The sequence below is a fragment of the Psammomys obesus genome, unplaced genomic scaffold, assembly GCF_907164565.1.
Source record: "Psammomys obesus unplaced genomic scaffold, mPsaObe1.curated_primary_1811, whole genome shotgun sequence".
Classification (NCBI taxonomy): Eukaryota; Metazoa; Chordata; class Mammalia; order Rodentia; family Muridae; genus Psammomys; species Psammomys obesus.
Genome location: NW_026595981.1, coordinates 749,198 through 761,830, shown reverse-complemented (window position 1 = coordinate 761,830; position 12,633 = coordinate 749,198). Strand labels below are relative to the sequence as shown.

The 12,633-nt window shown below is 47.9% G+C and overlaps 1 protein-coding gene across 2 annotated transcripts in view; it reads left to right on the top strand.

Annotated features, from left to right (window-relative positions):
- Nucleotides 1-117: 117 nt before the first annotated feature.
- Sgsm2 (small G protein signaling modulator 2) overlaps nt 118-12,633 on the top strand; it is a 40,085-nt gene continuing 27,569 nt past the window's right edge. For both annotated transcript variants that reach the window (XM_055620115.1, XM_055620114.1), the window contains exons 1-2: nt 118-256; nt 4,796-4,871. In XM_055620115.1, coding sequence (XP_055476090.1) covers nt 200-256; nt 4,796-4,871 — 133 coding nt within the window. In that variant the 5' untranslated portion in view covers nt 118-199. The remainder of the gene's footprint in view (nt 257-4,795; nt 4,872-12,633) is intronic.

Sequence of the window (12,633 nt, the reverse complement as noted above, 5' to 3'; positions counted from 1 at the left end):
GGGAAGGGGCCGGGCCTGCTGCCTGACGTCTGCGGGGCTCGGAAGATGGCTGCGGAGCTGAGCACAGGGCAGTGGCTGCGGCGGCGGCAGGCAGGGAGTGCGGCGGCCGGGGGCTCCGCCTCGCGCGTGGGGCGCTGAGTCGGGAGGCGCGGAGGGGCGCGGGGCCGCGGGGTGCCGCCCGCCCGCCACCTGCCGCACCATGGGCAGCGCAGAGAACGCAGTCAAAGAAAAGCTGCTGTGGAACGTGAAAAAGGAGGTACGGTCGGGGCAGGGCTCAGGGGTTCGCACCCCTCCCGCGCTGCCTCGGGAGCACAGGGGCCGTGGCCCCCACGCGCGCGCCCGCCAGCCTGCGGGCTCGGGCCAGGCGGGGGCGGGGTCCCGTGCTGCCCTCCGCGCCCCAGGCAGCGCCCTCGGCCAGGGTCAGGCTAGTGCCCTGGGGCTTGTTTGCTCCGCAGTTCCTCCCTCTCCCCGCCCTGTGACGGCAGCAGCTCGGGGAGACCGCGGTCGGGGGAGGGGTGGCGGAGATCGCTGGAGCACCCGAGTGGCCCATTCATGGCCGGTACTGCCCGGGGAGGGGACGGGGCCCTTGTGGGCCTCCCGAGACGTCGGGCCGGAGATCTAGGGGCTCCGCTCCCGGGTGTCCAACACCGCCCTCTTGTATTCCCCTGGCAAGTGAGTCGTGGCCGGCTGAAGGTTCGCCGCACACTTCACTGTCTCTCCCTCCACGCCCACCTCCTTACCCAGGAACCCCGGTATTTTTAAGAATGGTTTTTAAGACTCAGATTATTTTTCCTCTTTTAAGGGAAATCCTTCAGAAACAGGAATGTTTCTCTCTACTAATTCCCGTTACCTTGACCCTCTTAAAAGCTCATTTCAATTTCGGGGGTGGGGTGGGGTGGGGTGGGGGTTGCCCAGCTGAATGACTCACCAGCTTGTGAGAGAGCCCGCAGTGTCCATGAAATGAATGAGGCCTTCTTCCCCAACCTGCCTCTGTAGCTAGGTCTCCCAGGTGTGAAGAAACCTGTCTGCTTGTCCACTGTTTATCCAGGGCCTGGCACACATCTGCTGACCTTGGAAACTGAGGTCTGATGGGAAAGTCTTGAACAGTGCAGACTTAGTTCTATGTGAACTTAGGTAAAGTTAATTAAGCTCTTTCAAGTCTTGGTTTCCTAGTCTCTTTTTAAAACGGGGTAATACTATTTATCTCGCATACATAAACATACCATGTGCTTACATGCACACTTAGAGTTTCAGGATTTGAGGAGACCCTGGGCTCTCATTCTGCATTAACCATGACCTAGCTCTTGTGCCCTAACTGTTCCCTTCCTTCTCGGCAGAAAAGTCAAAAGCCATCGCCCTCCCAGCTTTCGTGAGCAACCTCATGGTGCTTGTGATGTGAAGCGACCAAGTGAGGGTTTCTTAGGCCAGGGCTTTTCCCAATAGTCTTGAGCTCCAGCCTTGTCCCCAAAGAAAAGAGAAATCTCAGTGATTTTCCCCAAGAAGAAAGCAGTGTAAGGCAGAGACTTGGGGGAACGTAGACGTACAGGAACTATGAGCCAAATTTGAGAATTGATTAAGTATGTTGGAAAATACTTTAGAGAACATGATTTTCCTCCCAGTTCTCAAAGACACTGTTTCAAGAATGATTCTTTGAAAATTGAATTTGTGCTGCAAGGATGTTTCTTCCTGGCAAAAGCTTACCTGCTCTGTAACGCTTGGTCTACAGAAAGAGCTATAAGAAGAGACAGCTGAGAACTAGAAGCAGGATTGTTCTCACAGAGGACCTCTGCACTGATCCTAAGAGCATCAGTAGGTCCTCCTGACCCAGTCTATGTCCCTCCAGCTGCTTCACACCTGTACATCTTTAGACTCCCTGGGAAGTAATCAAGGACGTTTTTAACAGTTTGGAGTGCAATGATTGATTCAATCTGATCCTCATCTACCTAACCCCTAACCATGAGCAATCCAGCAGGAGGAACCTCCAGGCCCTTCATTTCTCCTTAGGCCACAGCTGTTCTGCCACTCTGCATAGAACGCATGTTACTAGAGGACCTTGGGCTGTCATGGTGGTGTGTGTCATTACTCCCTTTAATCTCACCACTCTGCCAGATGGATCTCTTATGATACCCAAGCCAGCCTACCTCAAAATAAGTAGATAAAATAAAACAGAACACACTGGGAGTCAGGATGTCATCAGGACACTGCATCCTGTCCAACGGATGACAGGCAAAGAGTAATGCTGAACATGGGAGCATATGCCTGTAATCCAGCACTCAGGATCCTGAGGTAGAATTATAGGAAGTTTCAGTCTAAGGCTAGGCTATATAGTGTGAGAGCAGCCTGGGCTACATAGTGAGACTTTGTTTCAGAAAATGGAAGAGAAGTTGGGTGGTGGTGGCACAGGCCTTTAATCTCAGCACTCAGGGAGGCAGAGGCAGGCAGAGCTCTATGAGTTCAAGGCCAGCCTGGTCTACAGAGTGAGTTCCAGGACAGCCAAAATTATACACACAGAAACCCTGTCTCAAAACAAACAATGTAGAAGAGAGAAAACTGGAGAGCTTGCTCTGTCCTTAAGAGCACTGGCTGCTCTTCCAAGTTTGATTCCCAGGAGTCAGCAGCTAACAATTGTTAGCTCCAGTTCCAAGGAACTGATGCCTTTTTCTAGCTTCTGCAGGTACCATATAAACGTCAGGCATGCAAGCAGTACACCCATACACATAAAATAAAGATAAATAAATCCCTGAAAAGATAAGGACTGTCTCTGCTATGGCATACTTTTCCTTAGGATTTTATCCTGGGGTTGAGGAAACCCATCTCTGATTCCCAGCTGTGCTATCTGCTCCTGGCAAATTCCCCATCGAATCTGGTATATGTGTTAAGAGCAATAGAACCTCGTACTGTTGATGGAAGTGTAAACTGCTGCAGCCACTTTAGAGAACATTTTGGCAGTATCTAGTGAAACAATATATGCATCATATTCCTTGCCTAGAAATAAAAATTTTAAAAAGCCATTGCATATGTTCACCAGAAGATATGTCCAGATGTTCTTATGATTCATAACAACCCCAAGCTGGAAATGCCTAAATGCCAGTGAACTGTGGTATCTTCACACAACTGGGAATCAACAACCTACATTTCCATCATATACAACAGAAACGAATCATAAGTCATTCAAAAAAGTGAAAGAAACAAGTCACAAACACTCCATACTGTTTCATTGCTTTTTTAAGTGCAAAACTAATGTAATGTCTCAGAGGTTGGGCAGGTAGCATGTGGAAAGTCCAGGCGTGCATGGATTATACAGTAAGTTCCAGACCAGCTTAGTAAGGTCCTGTCTGAAAAAAATTAAAAAGAGGTGTTGGTGGCTTATGCCTTTGATCCTAGCACTCAAGAGGCAGAGGCAGGCAGATCTCTGTGAGTTCAAGGCGAGCCTTGGCTATGTAGTGAGTTCCAGACCAACCAAGCCTACATTTTGAGACCCTGTTTCAAAACAGCAATAACACAAAGAGACCTGAAAAATGGCTTTCTTGCCCAGCATGCACAAGACCCTGGGTTCAGTTACCACTAACACACACACACAATGGAAGGAAGGAAAGATGGTGGGTACTTGAGTGCTCTTCGGAAAAAGTGGTGACTGGAGGGGAAGATAACAAAGCAAGTACTCTGGCAAACAGCTTGTATGTTCTATTTCATTTGTTGTTTAAAGACAAATTTTTGTAGGCCAAACTTAAGACTTGTACTGGCTGTGTAAACCAGGGTGGCCTTGTGTACTTGGGTGGGTCAGAGGACGTTCTATACAGTGTGTTCTCCACTTTGACATGGGTTCTGGGAAATTGAACTCGGGTCATCAGGCTTGTTCAGGAGGAACTTTTACCTGATGAGCCAGCCTGGGCCTCAAAGTCTTGATCCTCTTGCCCCCATATCCCTGGGGTCGGGGTTTCAGGCGTGCACCACCGCATCTGGTACTCGTTGTGTTTCCTGTGTGTGAGAACGTACTAAGCTTGTGAGGTTATCCTGTACCCCCTTCTTTCTGTGCTTAAAGAATAAGGAAAGAGCACTTTTGTGGTCCTAGAGAGTACACCTGGGGACCTTAAGTGACAGGCACTCTACCGTGGAGCTACATCCCAATGCGGTATGGGCCTTTGGGGGTTGGGAATTGAGACAGGGTCTCACTCTAGCTCAGTCCAGCCTCTAATTCAAACCCCAAAATGTCAGAGGTTTAGAACCTACCTGGAACACATGGGAGTTGGTAAGACATGGATGGACCTACTCCTAACCTTGGAAAAGGAGGGGCCGGTTGTACGAAGACCATCTGTCCCTGAGAACAGTGTGTCTGCCCTGAAGCCCTCCAGCTGAGCGTGGGTGAGCAAATCACCTCCCACCCTTGCCTTCTAGGCAGGAGGACCCTTTTGTCTGAACTGGAACCTCTGCACTGATTGGTTGGTGGATCCTCTCCACAAAGCTTGAGGCAGACTATGCAAGGGACAGTTGTTTTCCCAGCCTCCCATCCTTATCTCTGCAAGTACCCCAAAACACAGACCAAGGTCTACCTTTCCAGAGGCCTGTTTTGTTACTGATTGGTTTTTTTACCCCTTCAGATGCTAGGAATTAAATCCAAGAGCCTTGTATGTCCAAAATATGCCCGACCACTGAGCTATCCCCTCAAACCCCAAGAGAAATAAATACTAAGGAGAAAAATTTAAACAGTAATGCTAGCCTGAGTAATAGTGTTTGCCCTGAGTTTGATCAGCAGAACAGCAAAAATAAAATAATGAAGATGCCCATATGTTCACAGGTGAAGCAAATCATGGAGGAAGCCGTCACCAGGAAGTTTGTGCATGAAGATAGCAGCCACATCATTGCTCTGTGTGGTGAGTGAACGCCTTACAGCAGTGGCTCGCAGACTTAGGACTGAGCACTTGGTTTTGGAAAAGATGAGTCCTCTGGTTTAGTAACTCTCAGATACGAATGGATGAACAGCCAGGGCCTCTGGCTGTAGAACGGAGTTGAATGGAAGGGGAGGCATCTGTAACAGGAAACATGTTTGCTTTTGTTGGAAAAAGCTCATATCCACACAAAGTTTTTCTTTGATTTCTAGAAACTTGGCCATCTTCTAACACCCGTAAGGCAAGGAGGGTACCCGAGCCTAGCGTGTACTGGCCCTGCCTTTAGCAACAGAGGGACAGAGCTGCCTTTCTCCTACGTCCAGCAATTCTCCAGACAGTGTTCTCTCTGCAGCAGAATGACAGGGACAAGACAGGCAGCCTCTTCCCCAGGAACATACGTTCTGTTGAGAGGCAGACAGAAAAGGAAATACAAGGAAAAAAGGATGTATCGTGATAATAGTAACAAGATTTATGGAGGAAAATAAAACAGTTATAGAGGGTGGTTGCGAGAGGCAGCCAGTGAGCAGAGGCTGTGTGACACAGGGTTTTGAAAAGTAGTGTTCTGCCTGATTCGTAAGCCATCTTGGTCGAGTGATGTTCTCTCTCTCGTCTCCCTCTCTCATCTCCCCCTCTCTCTCTTCCTCTATTTAGCCTTGGCTAGCCTTGAACATACTCAGGCTCTTAATCTTGCTGCCTCAGTCTCACAGTTACTGGTACATAAGCATGCACCATGCCATGCCCATCTTGGACCAGTTTATTGTTACCCATAATATGCTCTTTTAAAATTAGAGCAGTGATATCCACCTCCGATTGTTGTGGGGATTGAGTTTACGACTGTGAACATGCAGGAGCTGCAAGAGCAGAAACTTCCCTCCTCTGGTGTCTGGGCTGAGGCTAGGTTTGCCGCTTCGCAGTCCCAGCATCTTCCTTTCAGGCAAGTTTCCCCAGGTCTTTCATATGATGCCCTGATTCATCAGTCTACAGCCCAATTTTTAAAAATATTTATTTATTATTTATTCAGTATTCTGCTCACATGTGTGCCTGCAGGCTAGAAGAAGGCACCAGATCTCATTATAGATGATTATAAGCCACCATGTGGTTGCTGGGAATGGAACTCAGGACCTTTGGAAGAACAGCCAGAGTCCCTAACCTCTGAGCGATCTCTCCCACCCCCTGCTTTTGCATCGTCTTCTTCATAGAATCCATGGTCTTGGAAAGAAAAGGCTCCCCAGTGCCATGATTATTAGCTGAGAAGCATATTAGAATTCTGGCTCAGTGCTAGGCTTTGCCAAAGCACTCCCTTTAGAGAGCTACCACATAGTGAGAACAGCTTGTGCATGGGTGCTGTGTGTGGGTAGCCAGGGGAGAATGAAGGAAAGGGGTGGAGGAAGGCCAGCAGGAGAGAAGCATTGAATATCCCACATTCTGGCTGCCGGATGAGAAGCCCCTGTCTGCTTTCCTGCAGCTGGGCTGGGATTCCCAGCCCTCTGGGAGCTCTGAGTCTCCTGTCTAAAGCACTGATCTCTTTCATCAAGCCAGAAGATCACACTCAAGAATGGTTTTCCTTTTAACCATTTAAATTATTGTAGTAGACAAAACAAAGCCTTCAGACTTCAGAGATGTCTCAGAGGTTAAGAACACTGACTGCTCTTCCAAAGGTCCTGAGTTCAATTCCCAGCAACCACATGAAGGCTCACAACCATCTATAATGAGATCTGGTGCCCTCTTCTAGTGATCTTGCAGACAGAACACTGTACATGATAAATAAATTAATAAATCTTAAAAAAAAAAAAAAAAAAAAGCCTTCAAGTTTCCGGGATTTTAAACTGAGTCCAGGAACAGGAAGAGCCCTGTTCTGCTGATCCTCTGAGGTTCCTAAAAGTCACTGCTGCAAATATAAATGCCACAGGACCAGACAAATGTTTGCAAGAGAAGCTGCCTTGATGTGAGGCCTCAGTGTCAGGGACTGAAGTGACATGGTAGTACTTGCTCCATGTGAAGTTGCCAGAGGAGTTCAGACCCAGGCTTCTCCTGATCCCCAACAAGTCTGGGGTTTTATGTGTGTTAGTGTGTTAGCATGTTTGTGGGTGTGGTTGTGTGTAGGTGTGAGTACATGTGGAGGCCAAGGTCAACCTCAGATGCTGTTCTCAGGGGCCATACCTCCTTTGTCTTCACTGGCACCTGGAGCTTACCAATTAAACCAGGCTGGCTGGCCAGCAAACCCCAGATGGAGCCATCTTTCCAGCCCCAGTCTGCACGTGCACGCACACACACACACACACACACACACACACACACACACACACACACCGTTCTTGATTTTTAGTTGGTTGGTTGGTTTGGTTTGGTATCTGTGTGTGTTCATGCATGCATGCATGTGTGGTGGGAAGGTTGTTTGTTTTTCGATAGGCCTTCACTGTGTAGCTCTCGCTGACCTGAAACTCACATAGAAGACCAGGCTGGCCTCAAACTTACAAATCCTCTTCCTGCCTCTGCCTCCGAAGTGCTGGGACTAAAAACATGGACCACCATACCCATCTTATTTAGTTACTTTTTATAAAATACACATCAGCAACTCAGGCACCAGATTTTAAAATCAGACATTCTGAGCTGGCTCAGAGTCTTGCCATATAAGCCTGAGGACCTGAGTTCAATCTTCAGAACCTGGTGGGAGCAGAGGACGAAGTAACTCCCACACGTTGTCCTTTGACCCCCAGATATTGTATGGCATGCATGCATTCACACTTACCATCACATATGCACAAGATAATGAAAGTATAAAGTATTAAACATGAAATCTAACATACATATGGAGATGTACTACTTTGCTACATGCTAAGGAATGACAGTAAGAAATTTCTGGAAGTCTTTATTTTTTGTAATTAAACTTTTGTGTTTGTATAAGAGCAAAAAAGTTTATACAGTACAAACACCAAAGTTTATAATATACAAAAATCTCAGCTTGAGATTTGGCATCACAGGCAGCGTTGCCAGTGTGGTGTCACACAGGTAGGGTGCACAAGCCTGCTCAGAGCCAAGGCTGCAGCCTAGGTAAATGCTGCCAGAAACAACCAGGATTTACAACGTGCTTGATTGTTTTTACATTTACTTATTATGTGGGTAGGACTCATGTGCCATGCTGGCAGGGGCTATATTAGTCACCATTCTCTAAAGGAACAAAACTGATAGAATGAACATATATGTCTATATGAGGTGGATGGATGAGGCATTTTTTAGAGTGGCTTACAGGCTGTGATCCAGCTAGTCCAACACTGGTGTCTATAACAGAAAACCCAAAAGATAGGCGGTGGTAGAGCGCCTGTAATCCCAGAGCTCAGGGAGGCAGAGACAGGTGGATGGATCTCTGTGAGTTTGAGGCCAGCCTGGTCTATAGAGCAAGTTCCCGGACATCCAAGGCTACACAGAGAAACCCTGTGTCGGGGGCAGGGGAGGAGAAAAACAAAAAGCCTGAGAGCTCCAGTAGCTGTGCTGTCCACGAGGCTGGATATCTCTACTGATCTTCAGTAAAAGTGAGAACCCCAAAGAAAAAGTCTCCAGTCCAGTGGAGGACCAGATTTACCAAGGAGACAAGGGCAAGCAGGCAAAGAGCAGGCTTGCTTCTTCCATGACCTTCTACAGGCTGCCACTGTAAAGTGGGGTTCAGATTAAAGTTGCATCTTCACACCTCAAAGGATCTGGACTAAAAGTAGACCTTCCAGCCAGGCGGTGGTAACACACACCTTTAATCCTAGCACTCAAGAGGACAGCCAGGGCTACACAGAGAAACCCTGTCTTCACAGGGAAAGAAGGAAGAGGAGGAGGAGAAGAAAGAAAGAAAGAGAAGGAAGAAAGAAAGAAAGAGAAGGAAAGAAAGAAGAAAGAGGGCTGGAGAGATGGCTCAGCAGTTAAGAGCACTGACTGCCCTTCCAGGGGTCCTGAGTTCAATTCCCAGCAACCACATGGTGGTTCACAACCATCTGCAATAGAATCTGATATTCCTCTTCTGGTGTGCGTGAAAACAAGCGTGTTCATATACATAAAATAAATAAATAAATAAATAAACAAGCAAACTACACCGCTTTGTAGAAAGCACTTGAATTAAAAAAAAAAAAGAAAGAAAAGAAGAAAGAGAAGGAAAGAAAGAAAGAGAAAGAAAAAAAGAAAGAGGAAAGAAAAGAAAGAGAAGGAAAGAAAGAAAGAAAAAAGAAGGAAAGAAAGAAGAAAGGAAGAAAGACAGAGAAGAAAGAGAAAGAAAGAGTCCCTCCCAGGTGCACCCAGCCACTTGGTTTTAGTTAATCCCAGATGTAGTCAGGAGCATCACAGGGGTGGACAAGGGTAACTTGTGGGAGTCAGTTCTTTCCACCACATGGAGCCTGGGGATCAAACTCAAGTAGGCTTGACATAAAGACCCTATGAGCCATCTTGACAGCCTGAAACATTGATTTTGAATTAATTTTTAGTCATTGCATGTTTTATTATCTCCAGAGTTTTCATGACCCCCTCGCACATTTAGTCACACACTACACACAAGGTTCCATGTCACAGTTTGCAGTTTAAGACTCTGTCCCAGAGCATTTAGGAGCTGGGGTCCATGGCGTAACCAAGGAGAACCAGGCTTAAGATTTCTTATAGTGTGTATATTTGAGCTGAAAATAAAAGCTTCCAAGAGAACCAAATGGAACTGAAGACTTTCTGAATTGAAACCTGGCCATGGGCAAACCTAGGAAAGTTCTGGCCAGACTTTGATTCCTGTTACTCAGGGCTTGAAATAAGACTCTAGGGCAGGGGTCACGGGACTGACAAAGAAGGTACATTTGTTCAAAGTGCTGTGATTTCTAAGCCTGTCTGTCCAGAACCCAGTCAGGCCCTGCAGATAGACACTTTCCTTGTTATGATGGGTGTGTGAAGTATGCCTGCAATCCCAGCACTCTACTCAGGTGGAAGCAGGAAGACCAAAAGTTCAAAGCCATCCCCTTGGAGACTAGCCTGGGCTACGTGGGCCCTGTCTCAAAACAAGGTTCCTGTGAGGCCAAGCCTGGAAGCTAGGTGCTGCCCCTCCCGCTGCAGAGCTTGTGGCAGTCCTGCTCAGCTGCAGTTACCTCTGCACCCCAGGCCAGAGCATCAGTCTAGGCTAGGGTGAAGCTTAGAGAGTGGGCCCAAAACTACCAGCACGAGAGAAAAAAATCTTTGAGGTTCCCTCTTTGTCTTGCAAGTTTTGGCAGGTTTGCTTTTGCAAGACCATAGTATGGTCCTTGCATTGTTTTTTTTTTTTTTTTTTTATTTGGGGGGGGAGGGGAGTATATGTGGGTTTAGGGTACTGGGGATTGCACACATTGGCGCTCCGTCACTGTGCTCCTGCAGCATGATCTTCACAGTTTTAAATGTTGATGTAAAGACTTGCTGGTAAGGTTGGCTGGGTGTGGTGGCTCACACTACCCCAGCATTTGAGGGGTGTAATCAGGAGATAGCAAAGTTCAAGGTTGGGGGGCTGAAGCGATGGCTCAGAGGTTAAGAGCATTTGCTGTTCTTGCAGCTTGATCCCTCCAGCGTCCACATCGTAGTTCACAAACCATCTGTAGCTCCAGCTCCAAGGGCCCCCACACGCACAGGTTCACGTGCACACGCATGCACATATTTAAAATTAATAGATGTTTTTAAGAAGGTCCATGGAGCTGGCAAGATGGCTCAGCAGGTAAAAGCACCTGCCACCCAAGGGTACAAGCTTGACCTATCACAGCAGGGTGATGAGATCCAACCTTAGGAGGTCGTCCTCTGACCTTCACGCTGTGCTCGCTCTCCCTCTCCTTCTCTCTCACTCTCATACTCTCCCTCCCCCATTTCCTCTTCCTCTCTCTCACACACACTTTTCCCCTCTCTCTCACACACTTCCCCTCTCTCTCACACACACACATTTTAAATTTTTAAAAAGAGTGAAAGGCCTGGCTGGAGGACGGCTCAGTGGGTAAAAGTGCTTGCTATGGCTTGAGTTCTCTCCCCAGAACCCACACAGTAGAAGGAGAGAAATGACCCCCACTCCCCGGGAGTCCTGCATGGTAGAAAGTTCATATGTGTGTCCACACACAAACACACACTAAATGTTTTAAAACATTTTAAAGCGGTGGTGACACACACCCCGAGCCCCAGAACTCAGAAGACAGAGGCAGGTGGATCTCCGAGTTCAAAGTCAGCCTGGTCTATAGAGTGAGTTTTAGGACAGCCAAGGCTACACAGAAAAACTCTGTCTCAAAAAACAACCAACCAAACAAAAAGACTGCTGGGCTGGAGCTCAGAGTAGAATACTTGCTTAAAATGTCTGAGATTCTGAGTCCTGTCTCTAGTTGAATCAAATTAACAGTATGTTTTGCTTTTTAGTTTTTAAAAAATATTCTTCGTGTACACCTGCTCGCCGGAAGAGGGCACCAGATCTCATTATAGTTGGTTGTGAGCCACCATCTGGTTGCTGGGAATTGAACACAGCCAGTGCTCTTAACCACTGAGCCAACTCTCCAGTCCAGCAGTGTATTTTCTCCAATGCTTTGTCAATATTTCTGCCACCTCCCAGCCTTTACCCCCCCACCATTGACTGGTGTCTCCAGCCACCTCCTGTGGTGGGAGGGTAGTGCCCTTAACATGTGCTATTACAGAGCGCCAAGGGTCAGCCTTAAACAGCAGATCACCTCAGGTTGTGCCCCAACCTCGCCTCTGATGTGCTCTTGCGTAGTTATTCTCCCGCCATCAACTGATCTGAGGTAACTGAGGCATCAGCCCCTGAAGCTGTGTTTCTCTGAGGCTAACCTCCCTCCACAGCATCTTTCTAGTTGGGGCCTTTGTTTGATTTTGGAAATAAGGCCTCACTGGTATCCGTAGCTGGCCTGAAACTGAACATATTGACTAGGCTAACCTTGAACTGAGATCTGCCTACTTCTGCCTCCTGAGTTCTGGGGTAAAAGGCATGCACCACCGTGCCTGGCCCTAGGGTTTTTTGCTTGTGTGTGTATCTGTGTGTCTGTGTGCTTCCATGCTGGGGATTGAACCTTGATCCTGAGGGAGGCTAGACAAGCATCTACCACTGAGCTGCACACTCAGCCCTGTGGATCTTAACCTTAGGTGGCTGAGAGAGGAGTTTAAAGAGCAGTTCTCAGACTCTGTATCTTCTCGCACCATCACCAGCTGCTAGGCATTGTGGGTGGAGCCAGCGCTATCTCCTCAGTCATCAGCTTTCCTGGGCCAACCTGGGGGTTGCTTGAGGCTGAGGCTGAGCTGTAATGGGAGGTGGGGGTGGAGCCTGGAGCTAGGAATTACATGGGGCTTTATTAACCAGCTGCCTGTTGCTAAGCAGCTTTCATTAGCCGGTTAGGTCTCCCCTGCAGTGAGCTCCTTCAGGGAATGGCAAAGAGATCCCCGAATAAACTGAGCTAGCAGCAGGTGCTGCAAGAGGTTCATCCCACCTGGGATACGGCAACCAGAGATGTTTCTGCACATTTTGTGATTCAGACTCCAGGCGGTGCCAGCCTGACTCTTCAGCGAAAGGGATTCCTTCCCTCCTGTGTCCCTTGAATAGCTTATTCTCAGAATATCTAGCTTTTGCTTTCTATCTAGAAATGAACAAGTCAGGCAGCTTTTCAGCTAAGATCAGGTAGGACGGCAGATGTCTAGAACTTGTTTCTGTCCCCTTGTGCTAGGGTACAGCCAAGGGCATGTGGTTTGGCCTGTTGCTGAGTCTTTGGAGTCAGACAGACCAAGGTGT